The 20,601-nt window shown below is 34.6% G+C and overlaps 2 protein-coding genes across 2 annotated transcripts in view; both read right to left on the bottom strand.

Moving 5' to 3' along the window:
• The window catches only part of LOC129236087 (streptococcal hemagglutinin), a 51,050-nt gene extending 46,570 nt beyond the window's left edge, over positions 1 to 4,480 (bottom strand). Inside the window, exon 1 of the mRNA XM_054870287.1 lies at positions 4,310 to 4,480. Within this exon, the coding sequence (XP_054726262.1) occupies positions 4,310 to 4,360 (51 nt within the window). The 5' untranslated portion in view covers positions 4,361 to 4,480. The remainder of the gene's footprint in view (positions 1 to 4,309) is intronic.
• Positions 4,481 to 4,579: 99 nt separating this feature from the next.
• Positions 4,580 to 20,601, bottom strand: part of LOC129236431 (uncharacterized) — a 46,798-nt gene continuing 30,776 nt past the window's right edge. Inside the window, exon 3 of the mRNA XM_054870824.1 lies at positions 4,580 to 5,002. Within this exon, the coding sequence (XP_054726799.1) occupies positions 4,741 to 5,002 (262 nt within the window). The 3' untranslated portion in view covers positions 4,580 to 4,740. The remainder of the gene's footprint in view (positions 5,003 to 20,601) is intronic.

Genomic DNA, 20,601 nt, shown 5'->3' with positions numbered 1-20,601 from the left:
CATTTTTCATCACCAGTAACGATACGGTTCAAAAAACTTTCATTTTCAAGCCGTTGCAACAGCTGAGAACACACATTAACTCTCTGCTGCAGGTTGGCGACGGAATGTCTATGCGAAACCTATTTTCTCAGCTTCGAAACCTTTCCCAACTGAACCAGGTACCTGTGAACTGTTCCATGCAATGAATTTAACCTCTGAGCTATCATATCGACTGTCAAATTTGGCTCAGCTTCCACGAGTTCGCGCAAGGCATCGGAGTTAAAGACTTCAGGGCGACCAGCGCGCGGGGCATCCTCCACGTCGCAGTTAACCCTTGGAATTTTGAAAACCACTTTTGCGCAGTCCTTACACTCACGGTATCCTCTCCGTGAACAGTGTTTGTTTCTGCAGCAGCAGTTGTTGCATTTTACCACTTTTATAAAAAAAATACAAAATATGCCTCTTATACGCGTTCGAAGATTCCATTTCATTTTTTAACAACACGTGCTTCTATTCGCGATTAAAATCACTTGTTGAATGCACAATATATCAAAGAAAATATAAATAGTTCAGTTATATTACACGAATAATTTTTTGTATGCAAAAGCCGTACAAAAGTGAAATTATAGGTAAAATACGAACGAACTTATGGACTTTATTTAAATTAAACTAACTTAAATTAACTTTAATTTAGGCATGAAAACTCAACAAAAAGAAAACATCGAACACAAGATAAAAAACAAGACAAATAAACTTAGATTAAATTAACTTCAACTTAAGTAAATTAAAAATGCACTTAAATTAAATTAATTTTAACTAATTTCAGTTATACTAAATTAAATTAAATGTAGGCATGGAAATTCAATGAAATGAAAAGATAAAAAAATAAAGTCCAATAAGACATAATAAAATAAAATAAAGTGAAATTAAATTAAACTAAATCACTTTAATTAATTTAATTTACTTCAAGTTAATTTAACATAAAAATATTAAATAATATATTAAAATTAATATACAAAATAAAAGACAATCTACACCTCCAACCTCAAAAATGGATATTTCTTCGTCAACAGTCTAAACTACAGGGTGCGCCATCTTTTATGCCGGTATGTAAACGCTGAATAACTTTGTCATTTACCAACCGATCGACTTCAACATATATGTTTTCGATACGTCAATTCAATACAATTTTAACCATGGATCGCTTTACACCGAAGCAACGCGCTAAAATAGTGACGCTATACATCGTTCTATTGTTCTAGTCGTTCTATTGTTCTAACTCAACGCGCATATCGCAAAATTATCGCGGCAAACAGGCACCGTCTGACAATACTACTCGTCATTTGGTGTCGAATTTTTTTGAGCACGGGACAGTACGAGATCGTCAACATGCCGTCCATCAACGACCAAGACGTTCGAATGAACTTGTTGAAGCAGTGAGGGAGAGCGTTACCGAGGAGCCAACAGTGTCGTATCGTCGTCGCGCTCAGTGAAACCACAATGCGGCGCATTTTAAAGGATGATTTAAATTTGTTTCCGTATAAAGTGCAATTGACACAAAGAATATTGCCAACAGACCATTCACGTCGCTTGGAATACGGCCAAACACTCGCTCGAATGGTTGACACTGAACCCAATTTTTGGAAGCAAATTTTTATTGCTGACGAGGCGCATTTTAATCTTTCTGGCAGCGTAAATAAACAAAATTGCCGCATTTGGAGAACTGAGAGTCGAATTGAGATCCATGAAACGCCATTGCATGACCGGAAAATAACTGCTTGGGTTGCTCTTGGAATGCATGCATCTGTGTTTCAAGCGGAGGTGTATGCAGTTCAAGAAGCTATGAACTTTGTTGTGTAAAACTGATGGAGAAGCAGATCTACGCTGCGCTCATGGCCTTAGGCAGCCCCCCAACCACATCAGTGGTAGTCGAGTTCTGTAAATCCAGGCTGAACTATGTCGGTAGATATAATAGCCTGATGCTAATATGGGTCCCGGGACACGTGGGTATCATGGGAAACGAGACCTCTGACTCCTTAGCTAAGATGGGCTCTGAAGCCAACTTCTTTGACTCAGAACCCGTTTTGCCACTCCCTTCTGCGGCCATCAAAGCCACGGTTAGCAAATTGGCTACTACAACTGAGCTTGGTAGGCTGAGAAAGGCTGCAGATGGACTAAACTGATGTTCCTTGTCATGTCCCATCGACTGTCGCAAACCCTCCTGTCATTAAGCAGAAGGGAGTGCAGACAGCTGGTTGGACTGATGACGGGCCACTTTCTGTAGGCGAAGCACATGGAAAGGGTGGGCATCTCAGACAGTGTACTCTGCCCAGCTTGTGAAGGGGAGGATGAGACGGTGGACTAGTTCCTGTGCGTCTGCCTCGCCTTCGCTCGTATAAGGTTTGGGGTCTTTTGCACTGATGTGTTAAGAAGCGACCACCTTAGCTCCTTGGCACCACAAGATCTACTCAGATTTCTTCGGAGATCGGGTAGATTTAAAGAAAATTAAAAGGGAATCCAAGTGTAGTATAATGGACTTAATTAATGTCTGAGTGTTGCACTTGCTAGTAGTCCCGACAAAAAAAAACTGTTTGGCCCGGCATTTGCGCTAAAATCATCATTGGGCCATATTCTTACCGAGAAAACGAAACGGTCAATGGAAACCGATTTCGATGGATGTTGACTCATTATGTCTACCCGCAAATGAGTGAGAAAGGTTTAGACGGTTACTGGTTTCAACAAGACGGTTCGCAATGCCACACTGCGAATGCAATAATTGAATTTCTGCAACGGGAATTCCCGGGACGTCTAGTGTAAAAAAGAGGCAACATCGACTTGCCCCCCAGATCAGCTGACTTAACCCCCACGGACTTCTTTTTGTGGGGTTATCTGAAGAGTGAGGTTTACGCCAACAAGCTGCCGACTATTGACCAGCTTAAGGCAAACATTCGTACCGAAATCCGCTATAAACCCGAAATGCTTGACAAGGTGATGACAAACACAGAAAATAGATCGCAGTTTGTGATTGCTATTAAAAGAGCCCACTTGATTGATATTGTACAAAAAATAGTTTTAATAAATTGTAAATACCCAAACCAAATAAAAATACCTCACTTATACAAATCAGTTGTTTTTTTTAGTTATTCAATGTTTTCATACCGACATAAAAGATGGCGCACCTTGTATGTGATAGTTCAGCTGGTGTACCCCATGACAGTATTATGGGTCCCATCCTATACTTACTATACACAGCTTCTAAAGAAACAGTAATCGCAACGTTGGGGATAACATTACCGTACTCCCACCTTCATGTGGCCTCCCAAAAACTTAAGAAAGGACTTGATAAAATAACTCATTGGTTGAAAGAGTGACGCATTAAGCCAAACGAGACAAATTCTTCCCAAGTCACTTTTACTCTAAATCGAAAAACTTGCCCATTAATCTCAATGATATTATATAATCATCCCCCAAATTAGCGTCACAAAATATCTCGACATGCATCTTGATAGCAATCGTACATGGGAAACCCATATTTTCACCAAACGGAAGGCTCTAGAAATAAAACTCAGTAGCAAATATGGGTTACTACGTACATGGAAATTCTCATGTTTCTCTCGAAAGTACGCTCTCAAACATCGAAATACTTCAAAGAGTCCGGTCGAAAACCCTCAGAATGATCTCAGAAGCCCCTTATTATATCACAAATGCACAAATCACTATCTCAAAGTATTCACAATAATTGAAGAAATAAGAAAATATGCAACATCACACAACACACGACTCGAATCGCACTCAAACCCTCTTGTCACAGAATTAATTGCAGATCTCATAACCTTCATTAGACTCAAGAGAAAGTCTACAACAGGCCTCATATGATAAGAAATTAGTTTAAATTATTATTTATCATAAAATTATTAGATGGTTGCAACGCTGAGTGTATTCGATAAATAGTTTTTCTCTTAAATGAATTAATTAGCTTTAAGTAAAAACATTGCTTAATGTTTAAAAAACAGATCGCAATAAAGAAATTAATTAAAAAATTAATAAATTCAGTAAATTAAAAAAAAGTAAAAAATCAATATTTGTTTATCCAGGGAACATTGTTTTGGTTATAGAACTTACATTCCATGCTTTTAGAATTTACTTTCTCATACTGATTCAAAGTCATCTAGCTCTCCAATTTTTCTAAACAAAACAGACTGGCAATCGCGGAAAACCTCAATAGTTTAGAAAATTTATTTCATCCATAATTATATTAAACCCAGATCATAAAATATTTATAAACTTTACCACATTTTAGTATAAAAATAAACCAGTTTCCTTCACTCACCAATAGCAGGAAGAGCAAATTCACGAACCAACTCAAATGTGATGCTGCCATAACGTTCTCACGATAAGAATTTCTCAGCGCCTTTTTGCTGCTTATTCACTTTTGCACTTGACTTGAACTTGTGCGTGCTTTCAGCTGCTTTTGCTGTCAACTACAACTACAACTACTGTACTCTTGCACTCTACACCGGCGAATAACCACTTTTAGGCCTACACGACGTAGGCCAAACTTCCACGTTCGCTCTTCGCTTCTGCTCCTCCCGCTCCACGCTTAGCGGCTGCTACTATTGCTGCTGCTGCTGTTACTATCACTTCTGCACTTTTAAGTAACGCAAATTTGGTATTCAAATGAGTCCAAAGGAAAATAAAACACAAAAAATGCCAATAAATGCACTTCGCCTTTTATGATTCACGTACACGTCACGCGGTGAATCATAATGGTAATAACGCCACGTAGGTACAAAGTTTAGTTGGGCTACTGTTGCTGTTGTCGCACGAATGCATTATGCAGCACGATGCCGATTGGTGGGAGAGGAATACTTGTGAAGGGCGCTGGATAAACGAGTTGCGTGCGAAATGTTGTTGACTGCTGAATGCGTGCGTGAGTATGTAAGTGAAGGTAATGTATGCTGGACGACAATAGTTGGCGATGTTGATGGGACTCTGCGTGCTACTGTCGTTGTTTAGTGGTTCACTGAAAGAGTGGAAGAAAAGCAAAAACAAAAAATTGTGTTATTAAAACAGGTTAATGTTGAACAAAAAAATGTCAGTTCAAATTCTGTTGGTCAAGTTCTTATCTGCACGTAAATTAATAAATAATAGCGTAGGGGAAATATGTGTGTATGTATTTGTGTATGTATACACGCAATAAAAAATATATTGTACATTTTTAATAATTGATTAGGCATCTTTTACAAATCCATAATGGATTTTTATTTCAACTTCATTGTGAACACCATTAAATAGGCATCATTAAGACAGAGTCGGGGTCCAAATCAATTAGCAGTAAAATCACAGAATTATGGAAGTATAAAGATACTATTATGCATACACTTACACACAAGTATGCTTACATATTTAAGTACAACAGAAAATGTGTATATCAATTACAAGTATTAATAATGGCTTAAAGTGACGCCCCGTAAATGTCTTGTAATCGAATTACACGCCTATTATATTACATATGATTTATGCCTATAGATATGTATATAAAGGTAACTGCATACACACAAAGATATGCTTACTTATAATCAACACAGGTGCGCATGCGCGAACATCACTCATCCACGGCAAAGCCACAAAATAGCTTCAAAAATATGCGAGTACAACACTTCACTTCGGACAACACCCACAAAACTCATTAATTTTTTAATAATAACAGTACATGAATAAATTATAACTACATATGCATGAACTTATCGTAACGTGTGCACACACACCACCACCCATATAAAATATATGCCCGTCAATCAGCGATGATTGTAAACTTTTACTTTTCTCAACGCGAGTAATTCATCGTAACGAAATACTCTTCCTATATTCTTCACAATCGATCGGGCGCTTCAATTGCATAACTCTTCTTTGTATCGATATAACGAAGGTAACAAAGGCCTTTCATGGTTTACTTAAGAGAAAGGAAACAATCAAGTACGTTAACAATTCCAAACAATTACTACTGTTACACTACCTGAATATTCATCGTATTTCATATACAGAAAATATTATAAACCCATAAAAGATGTCAGCTGTCATGTTAACAGCTGAGAAATCACACCCATATACACACATATCCAAGCGGGCCTATAGCAGCCAAAGATGTATGCACCCTTATGCGTGTGTGTGTATTTAAGAGTTTAGGTGCGAGTTCACACACAAAAGTTAGTATTAAAATTCTGTATATGTAGCACACACATCTAAACGTACATAAATGTTGTGTAACTACAGCTGAAATTTCGAAGAAACAAACAAGAAACGCGAATTTGCATACGTATGATTGCATGCGTGTGATTGAAGACACATTACTAAATTACCCAACCTACCTTTTAAAAACTCTATTGGCAAGAATTTAAATTTGCTTATCAATAAATGGAAACTTATGCTCCCATAATTGAGCCAGATTAACATTTTATAATGTTTTGCATTACTTTTCAAGCAAAACTTTTCTCACAAATTTTTTTATAAAAAACCCTTTTTTTATTCACTTTCAAAATTAATAGAAAATTCCCAAATATGTATGTAACAAACTTAAAAATCATCAGCAAAGTCATCAAACTTTTTAACCCTTCAATCAGCATTTTTAGAAAACTTCTAGGTATGTAGTTTTATAGCCCATTCAGTTTCGGTGTGAAGTGTAAGCTTGAAATCGCTCAAAAATCTCAATGAGTTTTTTAATAATTTTTTGTTATTTTTAATCATAGGTATAGGAGTAAAAGGCTTCCGAACATGTGCTTTATATGGAAGAAAATTCTGCACACGTAGAAGTTTTCTAAAAATTCTGAATAAACAGTTCAACATTTTTTTAAATAGTGTTTTGAAATTGTTTAGGCTTTTCATTGATTTTTTAAAAATACGGTAAAAAAAACCAATTTAACTTTAGAAAATAAAATAAATAAAATCGAATAAAACACCTTAAAAGTATGTATAAAACAAAAAAAATCAATAGAAGCAATAAAAATGATAATAAAAAGAAAAAGAATAAAAAGAAAATAAAAGTTAAGTAAAGTAAATTAAAATATAATAAAACAGATATAAAAATAAAACAAAATTAAATATAATGAAATAGATACATTTACGAAAGGTTGAATTAAATCTTTAATACAAATAAAAAAAATCATAGTTAATCTAAAAGAAAAATTAAAAATAAAATAAAAAATATGAAAACTAAATCTTAGATAGCATAAAACTAGACAAAGAAAAATAATAAAAATGTGAATTAAAAGTTAACAAAACAAGAATAGAAAATAAAATAAAACAAAAAAGTAGAAATAAAGCATAAATATAAATAACAGCACCATCGGTACTATTTTCCCATTATAAAATGTATTTGATTTTAAGCCTTCCGCCAAAATATTCCGGACACTGATGCTTACGTGGGCTGGATCGATTTGATTTTCCCAATATCCCATTATTCTCATTCCGTTGATAAAATTTTTAAAAATTTGTATGCAGACCTTTTCAGCTAAAAACTCTGCTATCATCTGAGGTGAGTTTTTAAGAAACATATTTTTACTAAAACTAATTTTATAAAAAGAAACTCGCGCTGGGTGGAGCTGAGGTCGAGGCATTTCGAAAGCTGATATTTAGAGACTGACTGGACTATATTCAGAATATAAGAATACGAGAATTAAAATAAATATAAATATATAATTGGCTCGTACACTTCTGTTAGGGGTTTGGCTGAGCTCCTCCTCCTATTTCTGATGCGCGTCTTGATGGTGTTTCACAAATGGGGGGACCTACAGTTTCAAGCTGACTCCAAATGGCAGATAGTTTTTAAAAGGAAGTTTTTCATAGCAGAAATACACTCGGTGGTGTGCCATTGTCTGCCAAGGGCGACCGCTATTAGAAACAACTTTTTCTACTATTTGCTGCTCCCGTATGGAGTTTCGAACCTACGCACACTCAAATGCCACGCACCAACCCATTCGGCTGCGACGGGTTACGAGGATCACTATTTATATTTCCAGTCTCTTTATTAAAGAATAAACATTGGTGATTAAAAACGGTATTTCTTTTATATTATTCTTGATAATCCGTACACTTTTGCATTCCTGTGAACCATTTTTCATAGCACTTTGACCGGTTGCGTTTCCAGGGCATCGATGAATCGATTTAAAAGCTCAACGTTTTGTACAAAAAGTACCCGAAATTAGTCAATAAAACGAAAGCGGTTAATTTATTCAGTGAACTATTTTGGATAAGAGGATTTTCAAATCACCCTTAATTTCCTCTTTTCATTTAACGTATAAATCGTTTCAAAGCGGTTCTCGCGAAATAGTAATAAGTTTTCACCATATATTTTTTTCTTTTCCACTAATTTTAATTATAAATCCAAGTTTCACACTTTGTGCAAAATTTTAAAATAATATTTCCATCAAAATTTCATAATTTATATATAGTATTTTCAAAGTATCTAGTTTTACTCGGAGTATCTTTTATAACGTATTTAATTCTAGCATAATAAAGTGCAAGTTTGAAGGAACTCAAAATTCTTGTTAATTTTTGGTAATCTTTTTTAGGACGCTGTTTCGCATTTTCTCCATATATGTGTAAAAAATGGTCATTGGACCTTTTCGAAAAAAAATTATAAAAAAAGAGTTCTGAACCATTACAAACTTGCACTCTATTTTTTTAAATTCTGATTAAAAATTTTGAATTTTGATGAAATTTTGTCGAACTTTTATAAATCTTTGACAAAGACTTAAACGGGCAAACAATGGAGCGCGTTAAGATTAAAATAAAGGTTTCCATCACTCAGAATATTTTTTTTTTGTATTCAGTAAAAACGTTATTTAAAAAAGATTAAATTATTAATTTTGTAGCACCTTGCATCATATACTGATTTGAAGAGTACGAATATCTTTAATTTTTCGATGCTTTCTTCAAGACGATTGGAACCTTACTAAAGCCGCTTTGAGTTGCTTGCCCCACTTGTTTGCATATGCTTCCGACATTGTCGAGTTCCTATGAACACGATTAACATAGACAGTCCGTAGCCTATTATGCAATTATTTTAACCAGCTATTAAATATTGCTACCTGTTCTTTGGACTACTCAGAAACTAGTCCTATAACGAGAAGTTGTGGTATTGTATCAGTTCCTGCATACTTTCTTGCATCTCAAAATAAATTTTCATGTTTGCTAACACATTAACTATACGGTGTGCCCATCCGTGAAACACTTAGCGAAGGACCGAGTATTGCCGCGTAAGCCCAGTTGAGAAGATGTTTTCCCCCGGGCGTTTGGGTTTGCTGGGCGAACATTCAGAAATATGTATGTATTTATTTTTAAGCAATCGCTAGCTGGCGTTAAATGCTTGTCAGTCGATTAGCATTTGGCTTTTATTTATAGCTGTACCTCTTTTTTCTAGCCGCCACTAGCATACCAGCACCTTTTTTGTTTTGCCTCTGATGAGAACAATTAATTTAATTAAATGGTTACCTCGAAGGCGGTTACCTGTAGGCAAAAATACAAAAAACGAAATACCCCAAAAAAAATCACCTTCACTTTTCATCTGATATTTTCGCAGACCAGCAGGCGATTAGCTGGTCAGATGTGCACACATACATATGCAGGTATTTAGTATGTGGCTAATTGTTCGCATGCGACTATTCCAGGCTTAATTAATTAAACTTACAGATATGACGGCGATACACTAGGAATTCAATTTGTAGATAATAAAAAGCGATTACTTCAAAAACAAACACAAAATGTTTTTAAACTTAAGGTTCAGTTTGATGCTAAGATATCATTCGTCTAAATCGCATTTTGCATCACAAATACAACAATTTGAAATACATTTGAAGACCATGTCTAAACTAAATATGATTTGAAGAAAAAAACTGGTTATGTTAATTTTTAATTGGTATATTTTTAAAGTGTATCTCTGCATGAATGTATAATAGTTTCCTACTAAGTTAATATGTGTGAACTTTGCCAGTTACAAGCGTGGAGAACAAAAAGCGTGGAAACAAATATACCTGCCGACACCCAGCTGGGAGGGCACAACCCAGTGAGACATACGATACTATACTACTAGTGCACAAACAATGAAGTGTTTTCAAAGAGAAATCGATTTTGTGGCGATTATGTCTGCACTATTTGTGGTGTGCGTCTTGATGTTTCCCCATAAATGGAGGGACCTACAGCTTTATTCTGCCTTCATAGGGCAGACGGTTTTTTTTTATGAGGAACTTTTTCAGGGCAGAAATACACTCGGTAATTTGGCATTGCCAGTCGAGGAACGAACGCAGTTAGAAAAACCTTTTCTATCATTTCATGTTTTATGTCCAGATAGTCATGCACCAACTCATTCGGCTACGGCGGCCGTGAAAGTTGAAAGGATACTAATTAAAAAATGTTAATAAATATTTTCCATTTTTCAAATAGAAAAGAACATAAAATCGAGCATTTAGACATATCGATCGAATAGATTTGAGTAGGCCGAGAGATCATAATTGAAATCCCAAGCACTCAGCCAAGGATGTCATTTAACCTAAGACCTAAAACAAAATAGAAAGTGGAAAATGACAAAGCTAACTCCTCTTCAAATTTAACTGACTGCTTACTGATGCATAAAAAATTTGACTGATCTAGGAACAGTAACTGTTTCCTTTATAGTTTGATAAAGACTTAGGGGGCTTAAGAAAAGGCTAAAACTTACCTCGGGTTGTATCGCTAAATGATGATGATGAAAGACTGAGGTATGGGTTTTTCAAGAGGCACTTAGTTTTTTCGGTAGGTATTTGGGCCGCCGTAACCGAATGGGTTGGTGCGTGACTACCATTCGGAATTCACAGAGAGAACGTACCTAAGTTCGAATCTCGGTGAAACGCCAAAATTAAGAAAAACATTTTTCTAATAGCGGTCGCCGTCGGCAGGCAATGGCAAACCTCCGATTGTATTTCTGCCATGAAAAAGCTCCTCATAAAAATATCTGCCGTTCGGAGTCGGCTTGAAACTGTAGGTCCCTCCATTTGTGAAACAACATAAAGACGCACACCACAAATAGGAGGAGCAGCTCGGCCAAATACCCAAAAAGAGTGTACGCGCCAATTATATATATATATGGGGCATTCTTCGCCAACCGGACACCCCCATCTGCCCAGAACAGTTTATATAAAAAAAATTTTTCCCTATGCCGAAATAAAAGCTTATGTCATGTACTTTAATTTGTCATGTGGCACTTTTTAAATATTCAAGATGGACGACGAATATTGACAAATATGTTGGAAAACACCAAAAAAAATGAAGTAGTTTGTTAAGAAAAGTAGAGAGAGAGATTCTGGTGCAACGTTCGACTGTTTCATTAACAGCACTAGTTCTTGATGTATTTCACATGTCAAACGGTACAGAAATAATTTGAACAAATTATAGAAAAGTCTAAACGAAGAAACTATTAAAAATAAATCTGTCAAACAGTTCTTTTTAGAACTATTATCGCATCTGTTGTCGATATCGCTAAACTTCGTAAAACATTGTTTAACAGTTTTATTGACAGCACAAGTTCTGTATATGTCTTAATCGTTAAACTGTCTGGAGATTATTATAAAAAATTCTGAAAGAATAAATTAATATCTAATACCTGTCAAACAGTTCTTTTCAGAACTATTATCGCCTAAAAAATGTCGGGAAAATCGAGAAGAGATCGATGCATTAATCCCTTTAGAAAAGTAGGTCCATCTTGAATATTTAAAAAGTGCCACATGACAAATTAAAGTACATGACATAAGCTTTTATTTCGGCGTAGGGAAAAATTTTTTTTATAAAAACTGTTCTGGGCAGATGGGGGTGTCCGGTTGGCGAAGAATGCCCCATATACATATATATATATATATATATATATTAGTCCGGGTCGATTTAAAAATCGCTCATTTATTTATAATAATATCTATTTTTTCTCTTAAGAAATTTATTTAGTCAGAACATATGTAAATGAAAAAATTAATTTATGTGAGTTATAGAAAAGAAACTAAAAAGTTCGACTGGATATTTAGAAGAAGCCATGTTAACTTTTTCAGCACTTCTCATTCCCAATCAATCAATTTTAGTTGGCATGTGTATTAAGTACTTCAAATACTATTTAAACTTTCAAAATTCAATGTAATCTTTGCTTTCCCTTTCGAATGTTTTCCAAGTTGGCAACACTGTTTCTAGGGCCAACTATTCACACCATTTGCAGTTGATTGCAATTCATTGTGAAAAAGACATCATGACAAAAACACTCTACTTCCCTACAGGGCACACCTTGTATGTGTATGCGTGTATAAGATAGTACGTAAGAATTTTTCATTATTTTTTGTGCTTTTTCATATTTCTGTGACTGCCATCGACATTGCCTATGTTGATAAGCAGGAAATACCAAATCAAATGAAAACGAAAACAAAAACGAAACTAAGACTCAACTGACTTTAATTAACTCATTGAACTCTGCAATGAAATTGAGAGTCTTAATTAATGAAGAAACATCAGACACACAGATAATTTTCACACTTGTTGTATGAATATAATTTTTTATAAAAGTGTACAAAAGCACAAAGATATATGTACTGGTGGTTCAATATGAAAAATCCGACTTGCTTGTTCCGGAATAAAATGCTGTAGTAAAAAGCATTTGTTATAGCCGAGTAAGTTTGTGCGTTGACTCCGAGTTAGAAGACTACTATGAACACGACACATTGAATGATTCAAAATATTTATTCTAATAGCGCTTTGCGGTCCGCAGCCAGTGACAAGGCTTTAAAACTATTCTGTCATTAAAAAAGGCTCACATAAAGACCGTCAGCCGTTCGGAATCAGCTTCAGACTGGTGATAAGGTTAATGTTGTGCATTGTGATTTTTTTGTTTTATTGTTATTTGATGATTATCTCTATGCTTCATTTACATAAATTTAAGAAAAAAACAACTTATGAAAATATCAAAAACAATTAATATTTTGAAATCTAAGTGTAAAGTTCCAAAACTAAAGTTCCACTATATCCCATGCTTCATACAGTTTTATGTTATAAGTGCGTTCGACAAATCAAAAAATCTACTATCTCAAAGCAATAACAAATGACTGCCTGTGGCATTTGACACAACAGCAGCCGATCAATACAAGAATTGTAAAACGTAAGTCGAATTGGATTGGCCATAAGCTACGCAACCCACCTGAAGAAATCGCTAGACGAGTAATTACGTGGAACCCATAAGGCAGCAGACGCAGAAGGTGACCAGCTCATACCTGGAAAAGGCAGCTTGAAATCGAAATGGAGAATCTCAAGCTAAGTTGAAACGAGATCAAAACCTATGCAAAGGATGCAACAGGTTGGAAAAACGTGTTATGGCCCTTTGCTCCATGACGGAGCTATTGAAACTTACATATGCATATAAGTATTTATATAGTTTTATGAATAAATAATTATTAGAATTTCATATTTTGGTTTTTTCTAAAGATGCATATATAGTTTCTCCTTTGAAAAATATTTTTTATAGCGACTTATTTTATTGATTTTTTTTTATATTACTTATTTTATTTATATTTTTAATTATTTATTTAGTGATTCAATCCTAAAACAGCAAAGTTAAACCGTATAATTATTAGTGCTACTCACCGAAAAAAAATGTTTCTGAAATATAAAATGCATGGGAAATGACTTTACGATATTATTATCAACCTATTTCAAAATAAAAAAAATTAGCATTTAATTTTTAATTAAAGAATATTGCTGGAAGATATCGTAATAAATACTCAGTATCTCGACTTCTTATGGACCACACTAATGTGAGTACAATTTTTTTTTTTTGCACACACTGTTGAGAATTTTCTTCCATATAAACCATATCCTCGAAAGTCTATTTGTTTTTGTTTGTAATTTTTTGCACAAACTGCTAAACCAAGTAGTACATCATCTTTTTAAACGTTCTTCAATTTATTCACCAGAAGTTCTTGAAAATAGTCGGCGATATCCCTTCGACTTCGAGACCGAGGTTGTCCTCCAATTTTATGCCATCTCCGAAAGGTAAATGAGTTTTTATGAAGAGCTCTTTCAAGGCAAAATTAACTTGGAAACTTGCCTTGCCTGCCGAGGAGCAACTGCTAGGTTGGTAGGTAGGTAGGTGAAATGGTTGAAGTGCCAGTCTGGCACTCCTGAAGTAGCACTAAAGTGCCGTTTTAATACCATTATGAGACTTCCAACAGATAGATATCTACAGCCAGCCAGAGTTGTTGATATATGGAGGACATTGATTGCATTTTGGTTGGCGCACTTCCACAGGCTGCCGAAGAAAGGAGCGCCCAGTGACCTTAGTCGTCTAGTTGCCAAACCCGGACATTTATAGAGAAAATACTCTATAGTCTCCTCCTCTGAAAGGTCCCCGCAGCTTCCGCAATGGGAGTTAAATGGTAACCCTATATTTTCCGCGTATGTGCCGATCGTCCAATGACCGGTAAACACAGCTTTGAAAATTGAATAGCGGGGAGTCCCAAGGACTTTCTGAGTCGTCCGCATATCATATTGGGGCCAAAGGGTTTTCGAAATAGCACATGAAGAAATGGAGCTCCATATTTTCTACGTTTTCCTGAGAAATAATTTGTGCAGTTCCCCTTTAACAACTGTCACGGGGATGCCAATTCAGTCCCCTTGCTGGCAAGCTCATCAGCAATTTCATTTTCCTCTATGTTCCTATGCCCTGGAACCCAGATCGGAGAAATGTTACTTGCACAGCCAAGGGATTTGATCTTCTCTCTTACAGGAGTTTACCAAATTTGAAACAATCATACGTTCTCCGTTCATTTTTTTAAAAAGAAGCCATTAGCCAGGCCTGCTATTATAAAAGATGTTTGACTGGACTAGAGAAGTTGCTGCCTCATTACTAATAAGAATCGAGCCCTTTCCTATCGTGTAATAACATACCAGTAGAGAAGATCTCAGAAAGGAACACCCAAATCTATGTCTAGAAGGTGGTACCAAATTGTGGGGCTACGCCGGGCTAAGTTTTCATCTGCACAGGATCTGGATACAGTCCAACGATCCCTGCTGTGACTGCGACCAGTTCCCAGAATCTAGAATAAGGAGGGCACATGTCGATCTGGTGTGGTCAGATGAAAGTCACATACACCTAGCCTAACTTAGCTCCATCTTAGGTTTGCGGAAGGAACTGGGATTGGTTAAGGTATTGTGATAAGTAGAGGGCACAAAAGATATATCAAAGTGTAAACCTCATCTTTGATCTCTTTAAGTGTGGTGTTGCTTGTCTCCCATCGGCCGGGGTAGGTGGGAAATTAAATATCACTCGCGGACCAAAACTGGCAACAACTGCTTGCTGATAGAACTACTGCCACCCCACTAATGTTTTTACACCCACACACTTGAGCAAAAGGGTATTATACATTTGTTAAAACTGTTTATATGTTTAGGCTAAATTCGTCTTTGATATTGCAACATCTAACTTTCATTGTCTATGAGTTTGTTAGATTCCAAAAAATAAATTAAATCAGAATAAAAAATTTAAATTAGATTCTATATTAACTTTTACTAAATTGTGCGCGGCTATATGAAGTTCGGTCTGGACCGAATTTAGCCTTCCTTACTTATTTAAAAAGTTAGACCACATGGCTTAATATATTGTTTTCCCTGCAAATATTTCGTTCAAAAGTGCCTTAATGAGATATAAAAACGAACTTTATTTTGCTAATAAAGAAATATGGCTTACTCAGGCAATTTAAAAAAAGGAATATGGAATACTTGAAAATTTTTAGTGCTCAAACGAATATTAAATCAAGTTTTTATCACATACCCTATAATAAACTTTTTAATAAAGAATAATTCTTAAGCCACTTTGAAAGTGAAAAAAATGTATTTTTAGTACTCAACAACTAAGAGTATTTTTTGCCTTAATTTACTCCTTGTTTTATTGAGCGGAACTTCCTTTTTATTAAGTCATAAACTTATGTACTTTAAATATTTTTAAAAGTCTATTAGGTTTTGAATAAAGTTAAAATCTCTACTATTCTATAATAAAATTATATTGCACTTTTGAGAACTAGGAAAAAAGTAAGTAATTACTTTTAGCTGAAGTACCTAATTAAGGCTAACTGAGAAAAAATAGTTAAAATTTACGGAATGGCAATGAGTTTCCAATAAACTCTTTGATATATTTTTTTGTAACAAAGCAGCAACAAAATTAATTGCCTTATTACCAATTATTGTCAAAGACTATTTATGACAAATACATTCATATGTATGTAATTCTTAAATGAGACATACATTTGTTTTGTTATATAGACATTTGTATCTACCATGTGGCGCAAAACTAATCACCCTATTGGAAGATTTATCATTTTTGCAAATGCTGCCGTACATCAATCATATTTGAAACTTGTGAACTAGACGGTTATAATATAAAAATAGAATGGCAAAAAAGTGTCTGCATATTAGAGGCAATATAAATTAGTAAGATTCTCCATTTGTATAAGAACTTCAAGCCCATTTCACAATTTCGAGAAGAACCTCGGTCAGACACTTCACATGGAATTTGTGCGCAAATAGAAACAGGGAGAAACTATAAATTACATAAATAAAAAATAATAGAAAAAAATGTAATTCTTTTAAGATATATTTATATACGTAAATTTCATAAATAATTTGTATTTTCTTCAAAAACTATACACACTGAATTTTGCACAAATATTGCGCACTTGGCTTTGATCGTCATTGTCTCAAATAATTTGTATACAAATTTCATATATATTTGATAGCCTTATTACTAAATGTAGAAAAATAAAAAAAAGTTTTAAAATCTTAAAAACAAAATTTACAAGATAATGTCTATTTTAGATCGAAAAAGTGTTTAGAAAAATATCTTTAAAAAAAAGTTTAACCAAAAAAAAAACATATCAAAAACAAATTTGTAACCAAAATAAAACAAATTTAAAATTACGAAAAATTAAAAAATTTTGTTAAAAGCAATAATTTTTCTTTTAACCAATTTTTTGATCGAGAAAAATTTTAAAGGCTTTTTCGGATTTTTTTTTTTTTTTTGATTTTTAATAAACTTAAAAAAAACACAACGAAAAGTTGTTGCATAGGACTTTTTGCTTAAAAAATGATTTTCTATTTGTTAAACACCCGAATTAAACACCCGAAACTCTTTTTGATAATCACTTTCATTTTTTCACTTGATATTCTTAAATTTAGATTTTTAAAATGTTTCGTTAAAATCTATGGATATCGGAAATGTCAGGCTGTTTTCACTCAGCAATTCGTACCACACACACAGTGCCAACTTTTGATCGTGGGAGCTTAAAAATCGATGGTTGGAAATGACTTATTCGCATGGAATAATCTTAGTTTGGCGTCAATTATTACATACCCACCAGTAGTGAATATTTAAATTAATAAAAAATTCGTCATAATACTCGAATAAAATAATTTAAGCAATTACCGATTAGTTCATAACAAATAGGCGCTTGGTATTTAATTGCAGTATTGCTTTGATGAATATTTTCATTGCGTTGGTATTTCTATTGTTTCGAAATTTGAATTCCGTTCTTCCATAGTGATACATTCACATCCATCTAAACGTACTTTAACCATGTATGCGTATATCCGATTCACGCCTGCTGTTCAGCCAATTAACACTTCTTCTTAATTTGTTTAATTTCATCAAAACCTTCAACTGTAATTGGATATTAACTCATCTATTTGTATAGACATCTAGTTAGCTACATACATATGTGTGTATGTGCTTGTATGCGTGAGTAGATATCCACTTAGCTGCGTGTGCATGAAAATGAAATATCAAGCAATAATTCAAAGATGCATGTTTAATCATTAAATTAATTAATTTCTACAACAACAACATCGTGAGTGCCATCAAATGCAAATGAGAATCGGCAATCGCTGGGTGAAACATCATCTGCTCATAAATACTCTAAGATGATTAAATACCTACATAAAAATTTATTAGATTTTTAATGCAAATGAGTTTAATTTTAATTATAGTGTCTTTTTGATACTTCACGTATCTGAATATACCGTTAAGGAAATACAAAAAAAAACAACATAATTGTCAATATGAAGATTAGATTTGACCCCATTGCTATGAGTCCTTATGGTGGAGTAAAAACAAGTTCTTATACATACACACGCAAATAAAAGTGGTTCCTTCAAAACAGGCTTCAAATACAAATCACATAAATGTTGGGGAAGTTGATTTGTTGCACGCACTGTGCAATAATTGCAAATGATGTTTTTTAAAGATCTAACGCCACTTTGATGATGGCCGCTACAGCGGAGTGGGTTTGTGCGTGACTATCATTTTGTTGGTCACAAGGTCGATGTTGTGAAGCTTAAAAATTTAAAAAAATAATAATAATAAATTGCAGACGTCTTCGATACTCTGAATGCAATTTTGTCTTAAAAGAGCTTCTCATAAAAGCTATCTACTGTACTGGAGGACGCCAAATTCATCTCTGAATGTTGGTTGGGATTCCATATCTTTAAATTTAGCACTTCCGTGGCCATTTAGAGTTGTGATTTATTCTCTCTCTACTTTTACTAGGCTTTCTTTTTACTTTGCAGAAGCAAGCCCAGGCTTTGAAAGCATTTGCTTTAAAAGTATTTGCTGCCTTAAATAGTTTATAGGGCGGCATCCTCGTTGGCATGGAATATGTTAATATGTCTCATTGTATTAGGGTAAATCAACTTGTACTACATTCTGCTTAAGAAGTACCGGAAATCGGTCAATAAAGGAGAACTATTATTATATTATTTATCAAAATTTATTGTACTGCTTTCAAATCAAACCCCTTCAGAAATAAATCACTTATGTCGAGAAATAATTTGAATTTTTTGAAAAATATTAGTTGAAACTATAAAATATATGGTGATTGTTCAATGGTATTTCTTGAATTTTTAGCTCGAAGTTTTTTTTGACTCATTACTAACTTTTAAACGGACTTTATATGTGATAAATTTGTTTTGAATGTTTAATTAAACTTTGGGTGCCGTAGAAGTTTGTGAAGTTTTTTGAATGCAAACAAACGATTTTTTTTTTAATATAATTTAGCTCTACAGGGCCCGGCACTCGAAGTGTAACCAACTTCAGACCGCTCGCCCAGCTAATGCGCGGGCACCAGGTGTCTGTTAGTTGGCTACATGACAGTCCAGAGTATTGTTTGAAAGTGCGTGGAAGCATTTTGTGGAGAGTAAATGCGAAAAAATAAAATCAGTAATGGATTTCAAACTTAATAGAGTGATTGCATTATATTTGGCTGGAAAATCACTACCGGCGATTGTTCGTGAGCTCGAGCACCTTAAAGTAAATAAAGTTTTTGTTTATCGCACGATTGTTCGTTACAATGGTACTTGTAGCAACGCGAAACGACATGGAGCAACGCGAAACGACAAAAGACTGCAACGTCACGTTGATCTCACAGTCAAGCCTTACAAGATCCAAAAAGCGCATGTCTCACACCAAAGCAGCAAAAAGTAAGACTTGAGAGAGCGAAGGAGTTGCTTCGCTTGGCTGAAAGTGGTCAATTTCCGAACATTGAGAAGAGAAAATTTTTCAAATTGAGCAATTTGTAAACTCAGAAAGCGATAGGGTTTATTTGACCGACCGTTCATACGAGAATTTGAGTCATGGATTGGCCACCAGGAGGCAGCACCCGCCACATATGTGAAACGATTGAGTACATATTTTTATTTATTGCGCATTTTTCCAGTATATATGTAGTTACGGTAGTGAGCTGAACTGAGTGCAAAATTAGTATTATCATTATATTTACAATGTTTTTCGAGATGACATTTTCTTGTTTTTTTTTTAAACCTTTTTTTTTTGTAGAAACCTTATAAATCATAATATCAACCTTAATTGTATAATTCAACAAATTAGTATCTAAATTTTGTAGTTTTTTATCTGAATCTTGGACAGTTCTCGCTTACGCAGCAAATTGGTTCAGGAAATTTTAAGCTTTCAGCTGCTCAAATCACTTAAATTTTCAACAAAATTTTCCTGACAGCTTTTTTCACTTTATTCCTTAAAAAATAAATTTCTTTTCTTCTTTCCCGGTGCAATGTTTATCAGATCCACTTTTCCAAAATTATTCTCACGTACTAATTCCTTGATAAGTCGAACGAAAGGCATACCCACGAAAATAATAGCGCGAAGAAAGGACGTGCCTGACCTTACATCGTTCAGCTACTTATTGTTCAGATCGTTAAAATTACCTCACAACACTGAAATGAAAAGTCTCACCCTACCCGCCATATGGTCCAGGCATTGCGTGTTCAGACTTTAACTGATCGAAGATATACATATGTTTGTGCGACAAAAACTAGATCTATTCGTGGATCGTCTTATCCCCACTTGAAATCTGTATCTGGTCGCCTGTTATTTTCGGAAAATCTCGTCATATCGCAACTATGCCTCATTGAAATCATTTGTTTCCCAGAACCATTCGGACGATTAAGGAAAACCAACCACCGAAACGAGTCATCATTCACCAAGACTCTCATGTATTGACTCTCACAAGAGGCTTTTTGAGCATTAATGGGTCATCAGCCTTACAGCCCTGATTTGGTACGTAA

This window comes from Anastrepha obliqua, chromosome 1, assembly GCF_027943255.1.
Source record: "Anastrepha obliqua isolate idAnaObli1 chromosome 1, idAnaObli1_1.0, whole genome shotgun sequence".
Lineage (NCBI taxonomy): Eukaryota > Metazoa > Arthropoda > Insecta > Diptera > Tephritidae > Anastrepha > Anastrepha obliqua.
The sequence above is the reverse complement of the archived record's forward strand: the minus strand, read 5'-3'. Positions and strand labels throughout refer to the sequence as shown.